Genomic DNA, 16,557 nt, shown 5'->3' with positions numbered 1-16,557 from the left:
AAAAAAAAACGATGATTCAAGGCTCGATGATATAAAAACAACTTGCCAAAAATTGTTTAAGAATCGTGACTATAGTGTTGGAGATACACATATCTATTGCAAACGGTTCTATTTTTTAATAGAAATTGCTTTAGCACTATCAATGCTCGTGAAAATATGGCCTAGTCAGCGGTCTATTGTGAGAATTGCTGCAGCTGGATTGCAGAACTCCAGGAGCGTACATTCTGGTCAAACCATTTCTGAAAGATTAGTCGAAATTGGAGAAAAGTGGAAATCCAAGACATTGGAAGGTGTACCCAGGAATGCCAGAGTACCGTTCATACCGATTAAAGAGAATGACAAGAGGGACATGTACATATTATCGATGTTTCCTTATCCATCAGGGATGTTACATATGGGTCATTTACGAGTATATGTTATCAGTGACACACTCAACAGATTCTATCAACAGCGGGGCTATAATGTGATTCATCCAATGGGATGGGATGCTTTTGGTTTACCAGCTGAAAATGCTGCAATAGAAAGAGGGATTGATCCTTCCGAGTGGACAAAACAAAATATCAAAAAGATGAAGGAGCAAATGAATGATATGTTAGCAAATTTCAATTGGGAAAGAGAAGTCACTACATGTGATCCCGAGTATTACAAATTTACTCAATGGTTATTTCTACAGTTGTATAAAAATGGACTTGCTTACAGAAAGGATGCAGAAATCAATTGGGATCCAGTAGATAAAACTGTATTAGCTAATGAACAAGTGGATGCCAACGGAAGGTCATGGAGATCTGGCGCTATTGTAGAAAAGAAAAAACTAACCCAATGGTTTCTGGGCATTACAAAGTTTGTTGATCAATTGAGAGACGATTTAAAATATCTTGAAGAGTGGCCCAACAAGGTAAAAACTATGCAGAATAATTGGATTGGTTCTTCTACTGGTATGGAAGTTAATTTCAAGCTTAACAAAAAGATCGGAAAATTTGAAAATGTAACAGTCTTCACAACTAGAGCCGAAACTTTGTTTTCTGTTGAATATGTAGTTCTTGCTACGGATCATCCCATAACACAACATTATGCAAAGCAGAAATCAGACCTGAGGGAATTTCTTCACAAACTTCCGGAATTACCTGAGGATACAAAAACTGGATACAGGATCTCTGATTTGACTGTTGAGAACCCTATTACCCATGAAGTAATCCCTGTCTTTGTGGCTCCTTATGTCATTAGTGGCTATGGTGATTTACCAGCCGCTGTTATGGGATGCCCAGCTCATGATTTAAGAGACTACGAATTCCGTAAAATAAATTTGAACACTAATGAAGAACCATTTGGTTGCATAATACCAGATTTGAGCAGGCTTGGTCAAGATTCCATCCCATACACATCAAAAAGCGGTACAATGAATGAACGATGCGGTAAATATGTTGGATGGGATGTGAATGCCACAAGAGATGCCATTTCTACTGAACTGGAAAACAAAAATCTGGGAAAACGAACAACTAGGTACAGGATTAAAGATTGGCTTATCAGCAGACAAAGATATTGGGGATCACCAATACCAATTATTCATTGTAATAATTGTGGAATAGTTCCCGTACCAGAAGAAGATTTACCGGTAACACTACCTTATGTGCAAGGTCTTCATCAGAAGGGCAATCCTCTATCAAATATATCGGATTTTGTCAATACCGAATGCCCCCGGTGTCACAATTCGGCAAAGCGTGAAACAGATACTATGGACACATTCATTGACAGCTCATGGTATTTTTTTCGGTACATTGATGCTCATAATAAGGTTTTGCCCTTCTCTCCCGAGAAGGCTAATAAATCTATGCCTGTTGATATTTATATAGGAGGTGTTGAACATGCTATATTACATCTACTCTACTCAAGATTCATTTCTAAGTTTCTTTCATCAATTGGCATGTGGGATAGAGGTATATCTCATGGAGAACCATTTAAAAAATTAGTAACTCAAGGTATGGTGCAAGGCAAAACTCTTATTGATCCTGAAACGGGGAAATTCTTGACCCCAAACGACATTGATTATTTATCTAGTAGTTCTACACCCAAAATCAAAGGAAAGAACATAGCTCCTATACTCAAATATGAAAAAATGTCCAAGTCAAAATATAATGGAGCTGATCCAAACGAATGCATTTCAAAACATGGACCGGATGCTACTAGAGCTCACATTCTTTTTCAAAGTCCTATTTCTGATGCATTGAGGTGGGATGAAGAAAAGATTGTTGGCATTGAAAGATGGTTGGACAAGATACTTCAATTATGTATGTCATTTGCTTCAAACCCAGATAAAATTGTTGGGATGACCGGTATACCACCAGATCAATATAACACTGACGAGATTACTCTATACAATAATGTGTCAAAGATGGTAAACTCTATTACTAAATCATTCTCTGAGAATTTATCGCTTAATACAGTCATTTCAGACTATATGAAACTCACAACTCTTCTTGAAAATGCAAAAAAAAATACTAAAATAAGGGATACTGTTACTATAAATTATGTTAGAGATTTAATAAAATGTATCTATCCCGTCGTTCCATCCATTGCTGAAGAAGCAAGTTGTATATTACAGACACATCTAAATGTCAATGTTAATATATATGAATGGCCAACTGCAAGAGAAGTGATTAAATCATCGTTAATGAATTTGAAAATATTCATAAATGGAAAAATGAGATTCATGTATGCGACAGATCAATCTATTTCGAAACTAGATGATATGTCTTTATTAAAATTATTGTCAAAGACAGAAGATGGTGCCCGATTAATACCAGCCAAGAAGCTGAAGCAAATAATTAGGAAAAAGGATTTAATCAGCCTGATTTTTGAAAAGCAATAACTATCGCTTTTTTGTCGAACTCTGTTTATAAAATATTATTTTCATGTACATAATTAACGTTCCCAGACAATTAAATAATTAATGAATATTAAATTGTAAATCTCATCCTACAGATTTGAGGTTAGGCTTTTTAAAAAGGTATATAAAAATACAGCAATTTCTTTAACACAATCAATCGAGGTAAATTCCTTCAAAACGACTCTTCTGAACTCGTCAAAATCCTCAATATCATGCAGCCAATCTCCTTTTTCTTCCTGATTTGATTTGAATTTCTTGAATCCACTCGAAGTGTAGTCAGTATTGTAATGAGAACGAGCGCCATGCGTGCCCTCTAAGCGACGGACTGCCTGCAAAAACACAAAACCTGTAGTAGGTACTCCTGGTAGTCCAAAAACATTTTTGTCTTTTTTATCGCAATCAGGTAAATATAAATTATCCACCACTTGTTTGATAAATTTAGTTGATATATCGAATAGTGATCTGGAACTTAAAATTTTATTTCTCCACAAATAGTTCGTCGTGTCTAAAAGGAGTTGATTATGGCATCTTATCAAGTCTTTATCCTGAATATTTACTGATAGAGCCCCCTTTGATTGTGTGAGATATTTACAGCATGAATTGAGTAGCAAAGGATCAAAAACCATGATCAAAGATTTTAATATGTTTGGCTTTATTATCAAACCCGGGACACTTTTGTATAACTCATTAGAATCTATTATAGATGTTACGAGATTCAAATAGTAAACAGAACTTGATATATCACCAAAATTATATGTCGTTTCAATGGTTCTTCTGAATCCAAGGGTCCCTGCCCTATGAAATAGTGAGCTTAAATCAGCAGCCAACTCACTATTCAGAAAAATAAGGAAGTATAAGTCAAAATATAAGCGTGTGGTCACCACAGATAAATTGAGACTCTTCTGTGAAAGTAAGTTCTGTGTATTAAAATTTGAACTGATAATATTAAAAATACATTTTTGTATGCATTCTATATTGATTTTAGATTTCGGTAAAATTGCAGGTAAAACCCCCATAAGCACAGATTTTTTTACATCATATTGTGTTCCATTTCCTATAGTCTTAGTGAGTGAAAGTGATATGTTTGGGTATATTAATAATAATAGTTTGACAAAGGCCAAAAAGGATTTGTATGCATTTCCGAAGTTATCCTCATTATCAGACAGGTGTCTCATAAAATAGTCTGTAATATAATCTTCCACAAATTGCGGGCTCCTTTTTGTAGAAATAAAAGCCAATATGTAGTAGTTTATCTTATTGTTTGGATGGAATAACTCAGAACTAATGACAATATCTGAAGGTTGCATAAGATTCCATCGATCTATTAATTGTGTTGAATTTTTAGGGATTAGCAACTCTATATCAATATTTTTATCTATTATGCTAGGTTTAACACCTTGTGAACTCTTTATTTCGTCGATTAACAATGAATTAATTAGCATTTGCATTCTATTTTCAAGTTTTTCCATATTAAATGTATCGGGAGTCGATGTAATCAAAATATCAGAGGTATTTTTGAAAAATCTGTTGCGTAGTTTAATATTCTGAACTTTTATTATCCTTCTGTAAGGAAATCTTAATGTTGGCAGTATATCATTTATTTCTGCAGAGTATCCACATATTTGCTGATATTTCTTCAAAATTATAACGGCATAACCGGATGATTCCGAATATCCCAAATTGATCGCTATATTGTGAATCATCCTTATCTTCCACTGTTTGACATTATGGGGGTTTGCTGTCCAAACAATGATATAAGTTAACCACTTCTGCAAATAGCTATATTTCCATAAATGAATCCAAAACGAGTCAAATTCTCGTATCTGTTCAATATCCACCAGGAAGAATGCATTAACTAGCCATTCACATAGCGCCGTCTGTACAGTTTTTGGTGTAGTAAGTTCATATGGCGAATAGATAGTTGTTGTCCCAAGTTTACTTAAAATTTCCATCACCACTTCCTTTCCAATAACTTCACATGGATATAGGCAGTTATGAATAATGTATAGTTTTGTCTCATCAGTTATAAGTTGGGTTGTCGTAATAAAGTGTATAATATTTCGTAGTTCCAAATTTGTAAGCCCAAATTTAATCGTTTGATGGTAAATAATCTCAAGTTGAACTTTTATGAAGTCTGTTGTAACTGTAGCATTTGCGGATAACAAATTATCGATAGCAGTGGAAATTAAAGGCTCCATAAAGAGCTATTAGTCTTTATATTCTTCGGAGAGTTTTTTCAAATTAGAAACGTTGCAGCAATGTACAACATAAAATTGCTCTATAGGTTATTTTGTATTGATTAAAATAATAATTTGTTTATATAGTTATCGATTGAACGAATATTAGCTCGTTTCTTTGGAGAATTAATATTGTTATTCACTCATGCAATAGTCATTTCCAACTTAACTCATTAAGATATATGCTCATCGAATGTTTTTCTTAGTTTACACGTAGTTTTGAACGTGGAAATGTAAACAATGCGAAAATTAAGGATAAGAAATGCATTGATACAGTTATTTTAATCCATCGCGTGTTTACATAATAAATATAAATAATATCTACTATCACCATAGTCATATTACAGAAAAAGATACAACAACAAAGGCTATATTTTTGAATAATAAAGTAGTCAATTTCTTGTTAAGGTGACTTTTCGTTATTGTAGAACTAGGGCTCCGCTGATATCGTATGCCGAACGCGATCTTATATATGGATCAATTTGAATATAATTTTGGGTAATTTTCTCAGAAGCTAATGCCCTTTTATTTCTTATGGAAATGCTCTGTTTTTCATTATCATCACTTTCTATCCATTCAGCAGTTAGTTTTAGGAAGTTCTGGATTAGTTGTTCCCTTTCTTTCAGTAATTTATCACGTGTTTCTTCATCTCTCAGCAATTCATCCTTACTACCATCTGGCATTTCATAATGTTCCATGTCCAAGTCTAACTCTCCCCCTAAATATGTTGGAATTTGTTTTATATCAATATATCTAGCCAATTCCTCTACATTCTTGGTAAATGTAATTTTAGTGGCAACTGTGGGATCAAGCCAATTTTTGACAATGTTCCAAATTGGAGTAAATATCCAAGGCGCCTTGTGAATAAATAAGTGAGCTAAACATTCGGGATAATGGGCTTCAAAGCAAGTAATCAAAAACTTTACAGGACCATAATCCATGTTCGACATTGAGAAGCCCCCTAAATCAAAAACAATGCTACATTGTGCAATTTCAGGTGGTCTTAAAAATAGTTTCGCCTGCTCAATTACAAGCAATGCATACTTTTCAATCTCTTCTTCAGTTTGGTCACTTGAGTAATGCAATTTTGGACGTGCTAGAATATATGGCTTGCCATCTTTATCCTTTCCTGCAACAATTGCTTTTTGTAGCTCTAAGTTCTTTATAACACCTTTTTTCTTCGTTTTAACAAATTCATATTCTCCGCCATCCAGTATGCTATTGATATCATATCCCGATTTTGTTCTCCAGCTCATATCCTTTGCAATCATGTGTATTGTTTTATCCATATGCCACTTTCTAGCTTTTAGAAATCTCAAAATATTTGGATCAGCGGGCTCCAATCTTAAAGATTCCCAAAACTCTTTATAGGTGGCTTTTGAATCTAATTCCAATTTTGTGAACTCTGGATGAACTCCATCCTTGACGTAAGGTATCTGAGTGTGACGGGTATGATGTTCGGTTTCATGTGTTGCATGTTTAGAAGTGTCATGATGGTCAGAACCAGTTAGCCTTCCAAATAGGGATGTCTTCTTTTTTTTGGGTTCACTAGAGCCTGTACTCAAGGCTGACATTTGAGTGCTTAAACCGTCGATGTCACCGTGATGCGCATCTTTAAATACAATATCACCGTTTACAGAAACTCCCCATAGTTGCAACAGATATACCCAGGCTTGCTTTAACAACAGCTCTTTCTCAGGGCTTAAAACAACCTCTCTTTCCAACGGCAAATGACTTTCTTTCTTGTTGCTTGACATTGTATCTTTACTGGTGGTCATTTTGAAAAACTTTAAATAATTCTAACAAAAAAAGACGAAATATTGAAACTAGTTCTAATAGTAATGTAATATTTTCCAAAAGTAAGTTGTAGGTTAGGAGCTTTGGCTAGAAATGTCAATATAACTGTTGACGTTTCTGCTACTTTCGGTTGGTATAGCCTGATATTCGGGTAGTGCTACTATGATCCAAAAGCTATATATACTGCTTGATAAATAATTTATATAACTATTAAAGAAAAGAAGTTAATGACGGATTAAAACAGAGAGTGGTGAAAATTGGTCTATTATATTTATCATCTTGAGAGATGAAGAATAAATAATACCAATAAAAATAATACAAGAGGCAGCAATTCAAGCAAAAAGAGGGTGAATTAATGATAAAACCCAACAAAGGACCAACATTGACATTATGATCAAGTCAGTTACCAAACAAGCCACATAACTTTTAGTCTCATTAGCTTATAATTTTCCAGCAAACTTCTCACTTAAACGATACACCATCGTATTGTTGCAAATTAGGGCTTAAATATTTTGGTAGCCCTAAATATCAGAGTTTTTCCGTGTCTGATGAAAATAGGGATTCATAGAGAAACAATCGCGTAGTGGTTTGTTGCAAAACACCAACTTTTTTAGGGTGAGGGGTCAGATTCTCGGATAAATTTAACAACATTCGTAAATCAATTCAACAATGTATTGCTTGACTATTTTTTCCCCCAATGATACGCCATGATAACAATGGTTGAGCAAATCGAAAGGTGTTTCGGTTTTATTATAGCATACATATGAACTACAAGTATTAAATTTGGTGATTAATTAAGTGATGTAATAGATACTATGTTGCGTATTGCTATTTCTTGACTTTTTGTCCATGTGAAACAAAGAAATTCTAATTCGAAAAGACACCTAGAAGCGCCATTGAGATTTTACATAATAATAGCTTCGGAGGGAACGTTGGCAGAAATCGACTTGTGAGGTAAAACCTTAGCACCATTCACATAAACTTCATCCTTGACTGCAACATCATGACCAAGTACTGCACAACCTTCTAGACGGCACCATCTGCCAATGGTAGAATCCCAGCCCACAATAGTGTCTTTGATTAAGGAATTTTCCTTGACCACACAATTCTTTAGAAGTACTGATCTAACAATTCTTACACCTGAACCAATGACACAATTTGGACCAATTACAACATCTGGACCAATTTTGGCATCAGGAGATATTTTGGCCGTTGGGTCAATGATGGCGTTGCTGACAATATTGCTTCCGGTCGATAATTTCTCTGGATGTCTTCTTGACAAAGATTGTAGATAGAGTCCTGTACCAGCCAGGAAATCCTTTGGTTGACCGACATCCATCCAAAAACCCTCTAAATCAAAAGTGTACAGGGACTTTTCATTCACCAACTTTGGGAAAGTCTCTGTTTCTATGGAAGTTGGTTTCATCTCTATCAAATCAATGACCTCTGGGTTTAAAATATATAAACCAGCATTAATTCTGTTACCAACGAATTCCTTTGGTTTTTCAACAAATCTATCAATCAAATTTGGAGTACCCAAGTCATGAACAATAACACCATATTTGGAAGGTTCATCGACCTTTGTAGCAACAATTGTTCCTTTACCGCCATGTGATTTATGGAATTCGGCAAGTTCTTTGAATGGGTACTCGCAGATTACATCAGAGTTGAGGACAAAAAATGGAGAGTTGTCCTTTTTCAGAATTTTCTCTGCCAATTTTAATGGACCTGCGGTTCCTAGAGGTTCTGTCTCAACAGAAAAGGTGATGTTCACGCCATATTCCTTCTCATATTTCTTCAGCGTGTCAACCATTACTTCTGGTCTGTAATTAACAGCCAAAACAATATCAGTTACACCAGCTTCAGCTAGAGCCTCAATTTGATGCAAAATCATTGGCCTGTTACAGAATTCGACCAGGGGTTTTGGAACAGATAGAGTCAATGGCCTCAATCTAGTACCATATCCACCAACTAGAATTAAACCTTTCATAATAGTGACTTTTTATTTGAATTTCTGTTGAAATAGAGAGTAGCTGGATGGCTTAGTAATAAATACTACTTATCTAATATTGTATGTCAGATAAGAGTGCCTTAATTGGTTGATAGCGTTTATAAAAGCGAACACAACTAAAAATATTAGCAATACAGATAATTTATAAGTGAATGAATGTTGAAATATTACTTCCAAGTGTACATTTATATATGTATTCTCGAGTCTCAAGAAAGAATTGTTATTTGTAGCAAAGAGTGGGGTCAGGTATTACTATCACCATACCAAAGCAACAAAGGTCTCGAACTTGGCTTATTTCCACTACATTAATGAAAAAATGTGCTCAGTCTGTTATGTAAATACCAGCTTCTTAGTAAATTGAATCATCAAGAGAATCATTTGACAATGCCACTTTTATCAGGAACGAAAAACCCTAGAGTATTGTTGCATGCAATCCATACGGTGTTTCTCTTTTTGTTATATTTAGAAATGAAGTTTGCAATACAAGCCTTGGCAGTACCTACAAAAGTAGCAGCCAAATTTTTTTCGTTTTCAAGGTTCCTTTGACAATAGCATACAAATATTTAGAATACTGTGAAGGACCACACTGGCTGCACAAATAACTGCAATACATATAGTGCGATGTAAGAAATGATTTCGAAAATATAGAAAGGTACAAGCACTTGCCTCTATCAATCCATTGTCTTATGACCAAGACAAAAACCCTTGCTTCATTTTACCAAGAATCGGTAGTAGGAAGGTTTTTTTAATGAAGATGCACTACTTCTGATCATTTACTTCAATACGGTTAAAGAACTTTTTGCCCTTCGGTGGGTGTGGGTAAGACTGAACCAAACTAATTTATTCCTCCTTCTCAGAATAAGTTGGAGAGAGGGTAAACTAATTGATTACAGGCAATTTAATTTACCTCCAAGTAGTGCTTCTATAAGTCCCTTGAGAGGGTGCTGGTATATTTAATTTTTTTAGAACTCTTTGCCTCATATTTCGTCTGAGGCAGCATGGACAAGATGCACGAAATAGGAAATGGGTATTAAGAGCAATAAATGAGAAAAATCCCAATATAGCGAGGCATATTTATTGAATATGTCCCTCGACGAGAGTTAAATTCAAATAAAATATATTGCGACAAATGATTTGCATTTACTTATTTGGTAGACAAGCGCTCAAATGTTATTAAGAAAGGCATTAATTATTATAGTACATATCACAAAAGTCATTTATTTAAAGTACTTTCTTATCTTCTTATTTGTATCAGTAAATATCATCTATTGTAAAACTAGAATTTGAAAGAGATACTATTTTTAGATAGTTAGTTAACCTTTCATTATGAACCCAATCCACCTATGTTTCATTATGAATCACTATATATTTTCGTTTCCATGGTGAATTTATAATACAACTATGGATTATATTGTAGAAGAAGTGATACCACAAGCATAATTGATCTGAACACTATAGCATATTCGGTGAAGGCTTATTATTGTCTTTACTTAATAATACAACTAAATCCAAACTCTGGGAGAATAACAAAACAAACAAAAAGTTATATGAATACCAAATTAATCACTTAATTTGTGCTAATTTAATTGGTAAAGGTATCATTAGAAAGCATTCCAGTAGCCTTTTTTATGTAGCGTTTATATTTTTCTTATAATATATTAATTTAAGTACAAGTATGAATGAAACTATATAACGATTTCAATATAATTTTGTCCAATGCAAATAACCATATGCTAGTCTAAGGATCAGTTTATATGGACTATTTTCGTTTTGGTTAATCCTCTCATCAGATTTTCAATGCAAAATAGTACAAACTTTCACGAGATTATCAAAATACAGGTAAAAGCAACAATTAGGGTAATGAATAAAAAAACGAAACCAGGATAATCAAAACTATGCTTCAGTGGTCAAGTTAATAGAAAAATCGGTGGATAGTTTCTTCAGAATAATTTTAAAGTTTATTGTCAAAGGATATTCCTTTTAATTGTTTTGAATGATAGTTATTGAGCAGTTTTGTATTCTTAATAGCCATATTATACGAAGAAGATGAAAAACATATACCTCATAAATATGTTCCTTTTAAAACAAATATTGGGTTCATTAAAATTTATTTTATAAATTGAATTTGAATATAAGGAAGATTTCAAATTTAGAAATTGTATACTATAGTTGATAGATTCTCTTATTACATCATCTCAGAGAAACCGTTCACTAAGTTTTTAGTGAAGCCACCTTCTTTGGCAGCAACTTCGTAGTAACCGTAAATGGTAGTGGTAGCCAATAAGATGGAAGCACCAGAACCCAAGGCACCTAGAAGATCAGAACCAACAGATAAAGCACCAATGGTAGCACCACCAAAAGCAGCAGCAGTTGGAATGATCTTCTTCAATTCCTTGTAGACAGATGTTTCCCTCTTACCATTAATGACCATACCTTGTTCCTTGAATTGCTTAGCAACATCCTTGGCACTAGTACCAGAGATTTCAATCCAGGTCTTGGAGAACAAAGCACAAGTACCAAGAACAAATGCAGTGTAGATAACGGTCTTGATTGGGTCCAATAGGGCCATCTTCAAAGAACCAATTGGTTGTAAGTAGTAAGAAATACCAGACAATGGGACTTGAGGACCGTTAGTACCTGGTCTAATACCCCAAACACCGAACAAACGGATAACTGGGTTGGATGGGTACTTTTGGAACAAAATTTGGGAAATTAAGAAGATGTTAGAAGAAAGGGCACTTTGCAACATAATTGGAGTGTTGGAAGTGTAAAATAACTTGATTGGGTAGATAGCCATTTGACCTCTAACCTTGGTAGACTTAACTGGCAACTCGTAACGGAAACCTTGCAAGTATAGAACAAATAAGAAGACAAAAACAGTAGCAATGACTTGGAACATGTTTGGTAAGTTTTCTCTGTAGAAGGCTTCAACAAGTGCTCTCTTCTTATCTTTTCTAACAGCCAACAGGTGGAAGAACGCGATGACAGCACCTTCGAACTCCTTACCACGACCAGAGTTAACAGTGGTTGGAGCAAAGGCCTTCCAGAAGATGTTTTCAGCGATGTTAGTAGCAGTGAACAAGGAAATACCGGAGCCTAAACCGTAACCCTTAGTCAACAATTCATCCAGTAATAGGACAATGAAGGAGGCAAACATCAATTGAAAGATCAACAAAAGGGAAATGGCAATACCCAAGTCAGATGGAGAACCGTAGTTACCAGTCATAACGACGACCAAAGCCTGTCCGAAAGTCAAGATGATGGCACAAACTTTCTGAGCAATTTGGTACAGTTCACGGTCCTCCTTACTGTCTAGGGAAACTTGCAATAATTGAGTACCTTGCAAGAATTGGAAGATCATGGAAGAAGTAATGATAGGTGAAACACCCAATTCCATTAGAGTACCTCTGTTTGAAGCCAACATGGCTCTTAACCAGTACAGTGGGTCAGAAGTCTCAGCGGAGACAATACCATATAGTGGAATTTGACCCAAGACCAAGAAGATCAACAAAGACACACCTGTCCATATCAATTTCTGGTTGTAAGGAACTTTTCTCTCTGGAGAAATAACTTCTGGTAGAAAAGCTTCAAATGGCTTGAACAAACTCAATATACGGTCAGACATTTGTTGTAGGTTGTGTGTATAATAGTGAGTGTTGTTATTATCTTCCTTTGAATCGAGTTTTCTTGTAGTATTTTCCTTCTTATAACGTTGGAATGAAAAATTGAACAAGAAAAATTTAAGGAAGGGAGACTTTAAAGCAGAGTTTGGGTTCAAAAGCCTTTAATCTTTTAAATAATTGTAAGTTTGTTGGTATTCTAGGTATCCAAATGCAAAAGAATTGCTACCTCAGTACTAAAAACAATTATGGAAAGGTTCAATATATTCAATTCTATTTATTATATTAAATATAGAAAAGAAAGACATTCAAGGATTTTCCTAACTCGCCCAAAAGTATTTGCTGTTCAATTCGAAATGTTTTTGTTTTCTCCTTTGCTGTTCGAATAGTTAGCACTACAGTATTTTTTTTTTTTTTCAAACTCTTTTTTGTTCCATCAAGAAAGTATAGAAGAAATTGAAGGGGAACCTTGAGAGGGCAAGAAAAAGAGGGACTTACGCAAGGGGAAAAGAGAGAAAGACAGAGAAGGATACCAGCTTTTAGAAGAAGTGTCATAGTAAGCAACTGTTACAAAACAAAATAAGTGGAAAAAGGTGTAGCAAAAAAAATAGAAAACAAAAGGAAGACCCTATAAAAGGCCGTTACGTATATTTCGAAGGAGATTTCAAGGGAAGAAATGAAAAAGATTGGCATTGTACAAAAAGGTTGTGTATAGGAGATTCTGTTATAGTGAACATGTAGTAGTAGAGCTTGAAAGAGAAAAAAAAAAGGATTGTCATGAAAGTGGGTACGGTGGTTTTATCTGGACTTTGTGAGAAACCCTTGCACATACATGAGCATGGCTGGCTCTTAAATCCCATGGTTGCTCACACACTAACAGAGCCATTTTTCTTCGTTATAGGTGTATTTTGTGTAGTGTAGTGTCTGTAGGAGGGCCCTGTGTGTCTGTGGCGTGGGTAGAGTTGTAGCTGCAGTTTTATCGACGACGTGAAAAACACGGTGTAAGTAAAAATACATTTCGAAAATAAAACCACGTAGTTACATCATGTATGTTATGATGGGTTTTTTTCTCTATCCATTCTGGTCTCAGTACAAGGAAGAAAACAGAATTCCATAGAGAAAATCTTGCTTCTGTGGAGGAAAGGCTACGAGTGCTAGATTTAGAATGCATTCATCAGGACAAGTTTGACAGGTGTAATCATCTGAGTTGTCTTGTGTGATATATCTTTGAGCAACTGATGATCAACAGAGATCGATAACTTCTAGGACTGTATAGACGGTAAAATCGAATCAATTGACCCGTTGATACAATTCGGTCTTTTTTTTTTTTACTATATTATGTTGGAGGAATTGTGCAGTATACAATGTAGATAATGTAGATATGTGTAATACTGTACACCTTACTGGGACTTCAACGGCTTGGCAATACACAAAAGCAATACTGGTATGTTACTAAAACTGTCAACCCACTTTTTTTGGTACGAAAGTACTCAGCCGGGTTATTTTTAGTTACCCGGCTTATGAATCGCTTTTATCGCGCTTTAAATCGAGAATTATCAACTATATAAACTGTGTCACGTGCTCACAACACGAACGAGAACGTTTTGGTTGTTCATTGTACACGCACGGTCACACGCTAACGGCGAAAACTGCAGTCGAGTACTTCAACATACATTTATCAAGTGCTCAGATACAGAATATGTTTGCCTACAACTTTTATCAACTCCCCTTTTTTTACTTATGACTGTACTTGTTTCTTATTCTTATGGTATGTAATTCCTACACTTTCTGTATTATTCCCGACAAGTTCCTACCAGATATCTGTCAATCTGCTACGATCTCGATTGTTCTATGCGCTAAACTGATACAGAATGTTACGTAATTCATTTCAATGCTGTATAGGTCCTTTTAATACCGCTACACTCTAACGGATGGTACTGCGGTAATTCACGCAAACCAGTTATCATTCGGTAGGCCCAAAGTGTACTATGCCGGTGTTATAATAACCTCATTCAGGACGATAAGGATGTACATCCGAAAATCGCATATTCCCGGATGAACAGAAATCGATCAGCGAAGAAATGTGTCAAGGTGGGACAAGTAGTGAAACAGCCGAACAAAAACACCCCGGATGTAACAGCCCCACCATTAAATCTCCTCGCTTTATATCTGGCATCTCAGTGGATATAAATGCCCTTCCCCCCCACAATAACATACTGCATACCCTCCTTCAGCCTATAGATTGTCTAGCTCAAGTAGTTAAAATACTGAACGTTCTCCCTTTATATCTTGTACAGTGTTCACAAAGTACAGTTGTACACCAGCTATGGGCTGTCCAACTCTTCCTGCATGGTTCTTCCTGGGATTTTTCCCTTTATAAAGAAACAAAGAAACTAGTCTCGGATTAATGGAGTTTTTTTTGTTTGGTATTAGGTATCTAGCATTATATAATTGAATTCTCACCAGTACAAACACCGTTTGTCTTACTATGGTTTCTGTGCGGAAGAGTCGGACCAATGGGGTGTTAGCTACTAGGCCCGGGGAATATCAACTATAATGTAATGCAATCGGTATTATGTATATAGTATCTATTTACTTATACTTCTTATTGAGTGGTATATATATGAACAAGTGCTAAAGAACTAAAACTTAGGATGTGCCATTGTTCATTTGACGTTTAAGGAACCACTTTTTTTTTTTATTCATTGAATACATACTATATCAATATCAGATAATACTAATAATAATAGACAAATAGAAAAAATGCCAGTTGCTACGGAAAGAAGGGCCTCTATGGATGATTTCGACACCGATATCATCACTTTGCCAAGGTTTATCGTTGAGAATCAAAAAACTGTCAAGACCGCTCGTGGTGATTTCTCCCTAGTGCTAAATGCTCTGGGATTTGCATTCAAATTCATTTCACAAACTATCAGACGTGCAGAACTGGTTAACTTGATCGGCCTAGCAGGTGCTTCCAACTCTACTGGTGATGAACAAAAAAAATTGGATGTCCTGGGTGATGAAATCTTTATCAATGCCATGAAAGGTTGCGGTTTCATCAAACTGTTGGTTTCCGAGGAACAAGAAGACCTAATAGTGTTTCCAACAGAGACAGGTACATATGCTATCTGCTGTGATCCTATCGATGGCTCTTCCAATTTGGACGCAGGTGTCTCCGTAGGTACTATTGTCTCGATTTTTAAACTGCTGCCGGGATCCACAGGAAGTATCAAGGATGTTCTAAGGTCAGGCCATGACATGGTCGCAGCATGTTATGCCATGTACGGTGCTTCAACTCACTTGATGTTAACTATGGGTAACGGTGTCGACGGATTCACATTGGACACTAATTTGGGTGAATTTATCCTAACTCAGCCAAACTTGAGAATCCCTCAACTAAGACCAATTTACTCCGTGAATGAAGGTAATAGATTGTATTGGGATGAATTGATAGTCTCTTTTATTGACTCATTGAAAGAGGGTCAAGAATCTAATAAGGGTAAACCATACTCTCTGCGTTATATCGGTGCTATGGTCGCAGATGTCCACAGAACATTCCTATACGGTGGTTTGTTCAGTTATCCAGGAGACAGATTGAAACCAGATGGAAAATTAAGATTGTTATACGAAGCTTTCCCAATGGCATTCCTAGTCGAACAAGCCGGTGGTAAAGCAGTTAATGACCAGGGCGAACGTATCTTGGATCTGGTTCCAAAGCACATTCACGACAAATCCTCCATCTGGTTGGGCTCATCGGGTGAAATCGACAAATTCTTGAAACATATCGGGAAGGAATGAAGATGACGCATTTAATCGGATTGTAGTTATAATGTTCATCTCTTTGTTTATAATTTTTTAGCTTCTTTATTCTTTTATAATCACGCAAAAACCTCTTATAATTATTCATAAATAACAGTAAATAAATCATGAATTCACAATGGTACTGAACTAAAAAGTATATCATTTTTTTCGAACCTTGCTGTTAAGTTGTAATTAGATTGATAT

The 16,557-nt window shown here is 35.5% G+C and overlaps 6 protein-coding genes across 6 annotated transcripts; 2 read left to right on the top strand and 4 right to left on the bottom strand.

Annotated features, from left to right (window-relative positions):
- Positions 1 to 142: 142 nt before the first annotated feature.
- NAM2 (leucine--tRNA ligase NAM2) lies at positions 143 to 2,866 on the top strand (the record flags this gene model as incomplete). The annotated part of the gene is made up of 1 exon (XM_447015.1): positions 143 to 2,866. The coding sequence occupies one exon, from the start codon at positions 143 to 145 to the stop codon at positions 2,864 to 2,866; it is 2,724 nt and encodes a 907-aa protein (XP_447015.1).
- Positions 2,867 to 2,973: 107 nt separating this feature from the next.
- CTF3 (Ctf3p) lies at positions 2,974 to 5,082 on the bottom strand (the record flags this gene model as incomplete). Its single annotated transcript, XM_447014.1, has 1 exon — positions 2,974 to 5,082. One exon carries the CDS (start codon positions 5,080 to 5,082, stop codon positions 2,974 to 2,976), a length of 2,109 nt encoding a protein of 702 aa, XP_447014.1.
- Positions 5,083 to 5,540: 458 nt separating this feature from the next.
- CSR1 (Csr1p) lies at positions 5,541 to 6,899 on the bottom strand (the record flags this gene model as incomplete). The annotated part of the gene is made up of 1 exon (XM_447013.1): positions 5,541 to 6,899. One exon carries the CDS (start codon positions 6,897 to 6,899, stop codon positions 5,541 to 5,543), a length of 1,359 nt encoding a protein of 452 aa, XP_447013.1.
- A 923-nt stretch (positions 6,900 to 7,822) lies between these two features.
- On the bottom strand, positions 7,823 to 8,908 carry PSA1 (mannose-1-phosphate guanyltransferase; the record flags this gene model as incomplete). Its single annotated transcript, XM_447012.1, has 1 exon — positions 7,823 to 8,908. The coding sequence occupies one exon, from the start codon at positions 8,906 to 8,908 to the stop codon at positions 7,823 to 7,825; it is 1,086 nt and encodes a 361-aa protein (XP_447012.1).
- A 2,206-nt stretch (positions 8,909 to 11,114) lies between these two features.
- On the bottom strand, positions 11,115 to 12,554 carry SEC61 (translocon subunit SEC61; the record flags this gene model as incomplete). Its single annotated transcript, XM_447011.1, has 1 exon — positions 11,115 to 12,554. The coding sequence occupies one exon, from the start codon at positions 12,552 to 12,554 to the stop codon at positions 11,115 to 11,117; it is 1,440 nt and encodes a 479-aa protein (XP_447011.1).
- Positions 12,555 to 15,312: 2,758 nt separating this feature from the next.
- FBP1 (fructose 1,6-bisphosphate 1-phosphatase) lies at positions 15,313 to 16,350 on the top strand (the record flags this gene model as incomplete). The annotated part of the gene is made up of 1 exon (XM_447010.1): positions 15,313 to 16,350. One exon carries the CDS (start codon positions 15,313 to 15,315, stop codon positions 16,348 to 16,350), a length of 1,038 nt encoding a protein of 345 aa, XP_447010.1.
- Positions 16,351 to 16,557: the final 207 nt, after the last annotated feature.

Source organism: Nakaseomyces glabratus, chromosome H (genome assembly GCF_010111755.1).
Source record: "Nakaseomyces glabratus chromosome H, complete sequence".
NCBI lineage: Eukaryota > Fungi > Ascomycota > Saccharomycetes > Saccharomycetales > Saccharomycetaceae > Nakaseomyces > Nakaseomyces glabratus.
The sequence above is the reverse complement of the archived record's forward strand: the minus strand, read 5'-3'. Positions and strand labels throughout refer to the sequence as shown.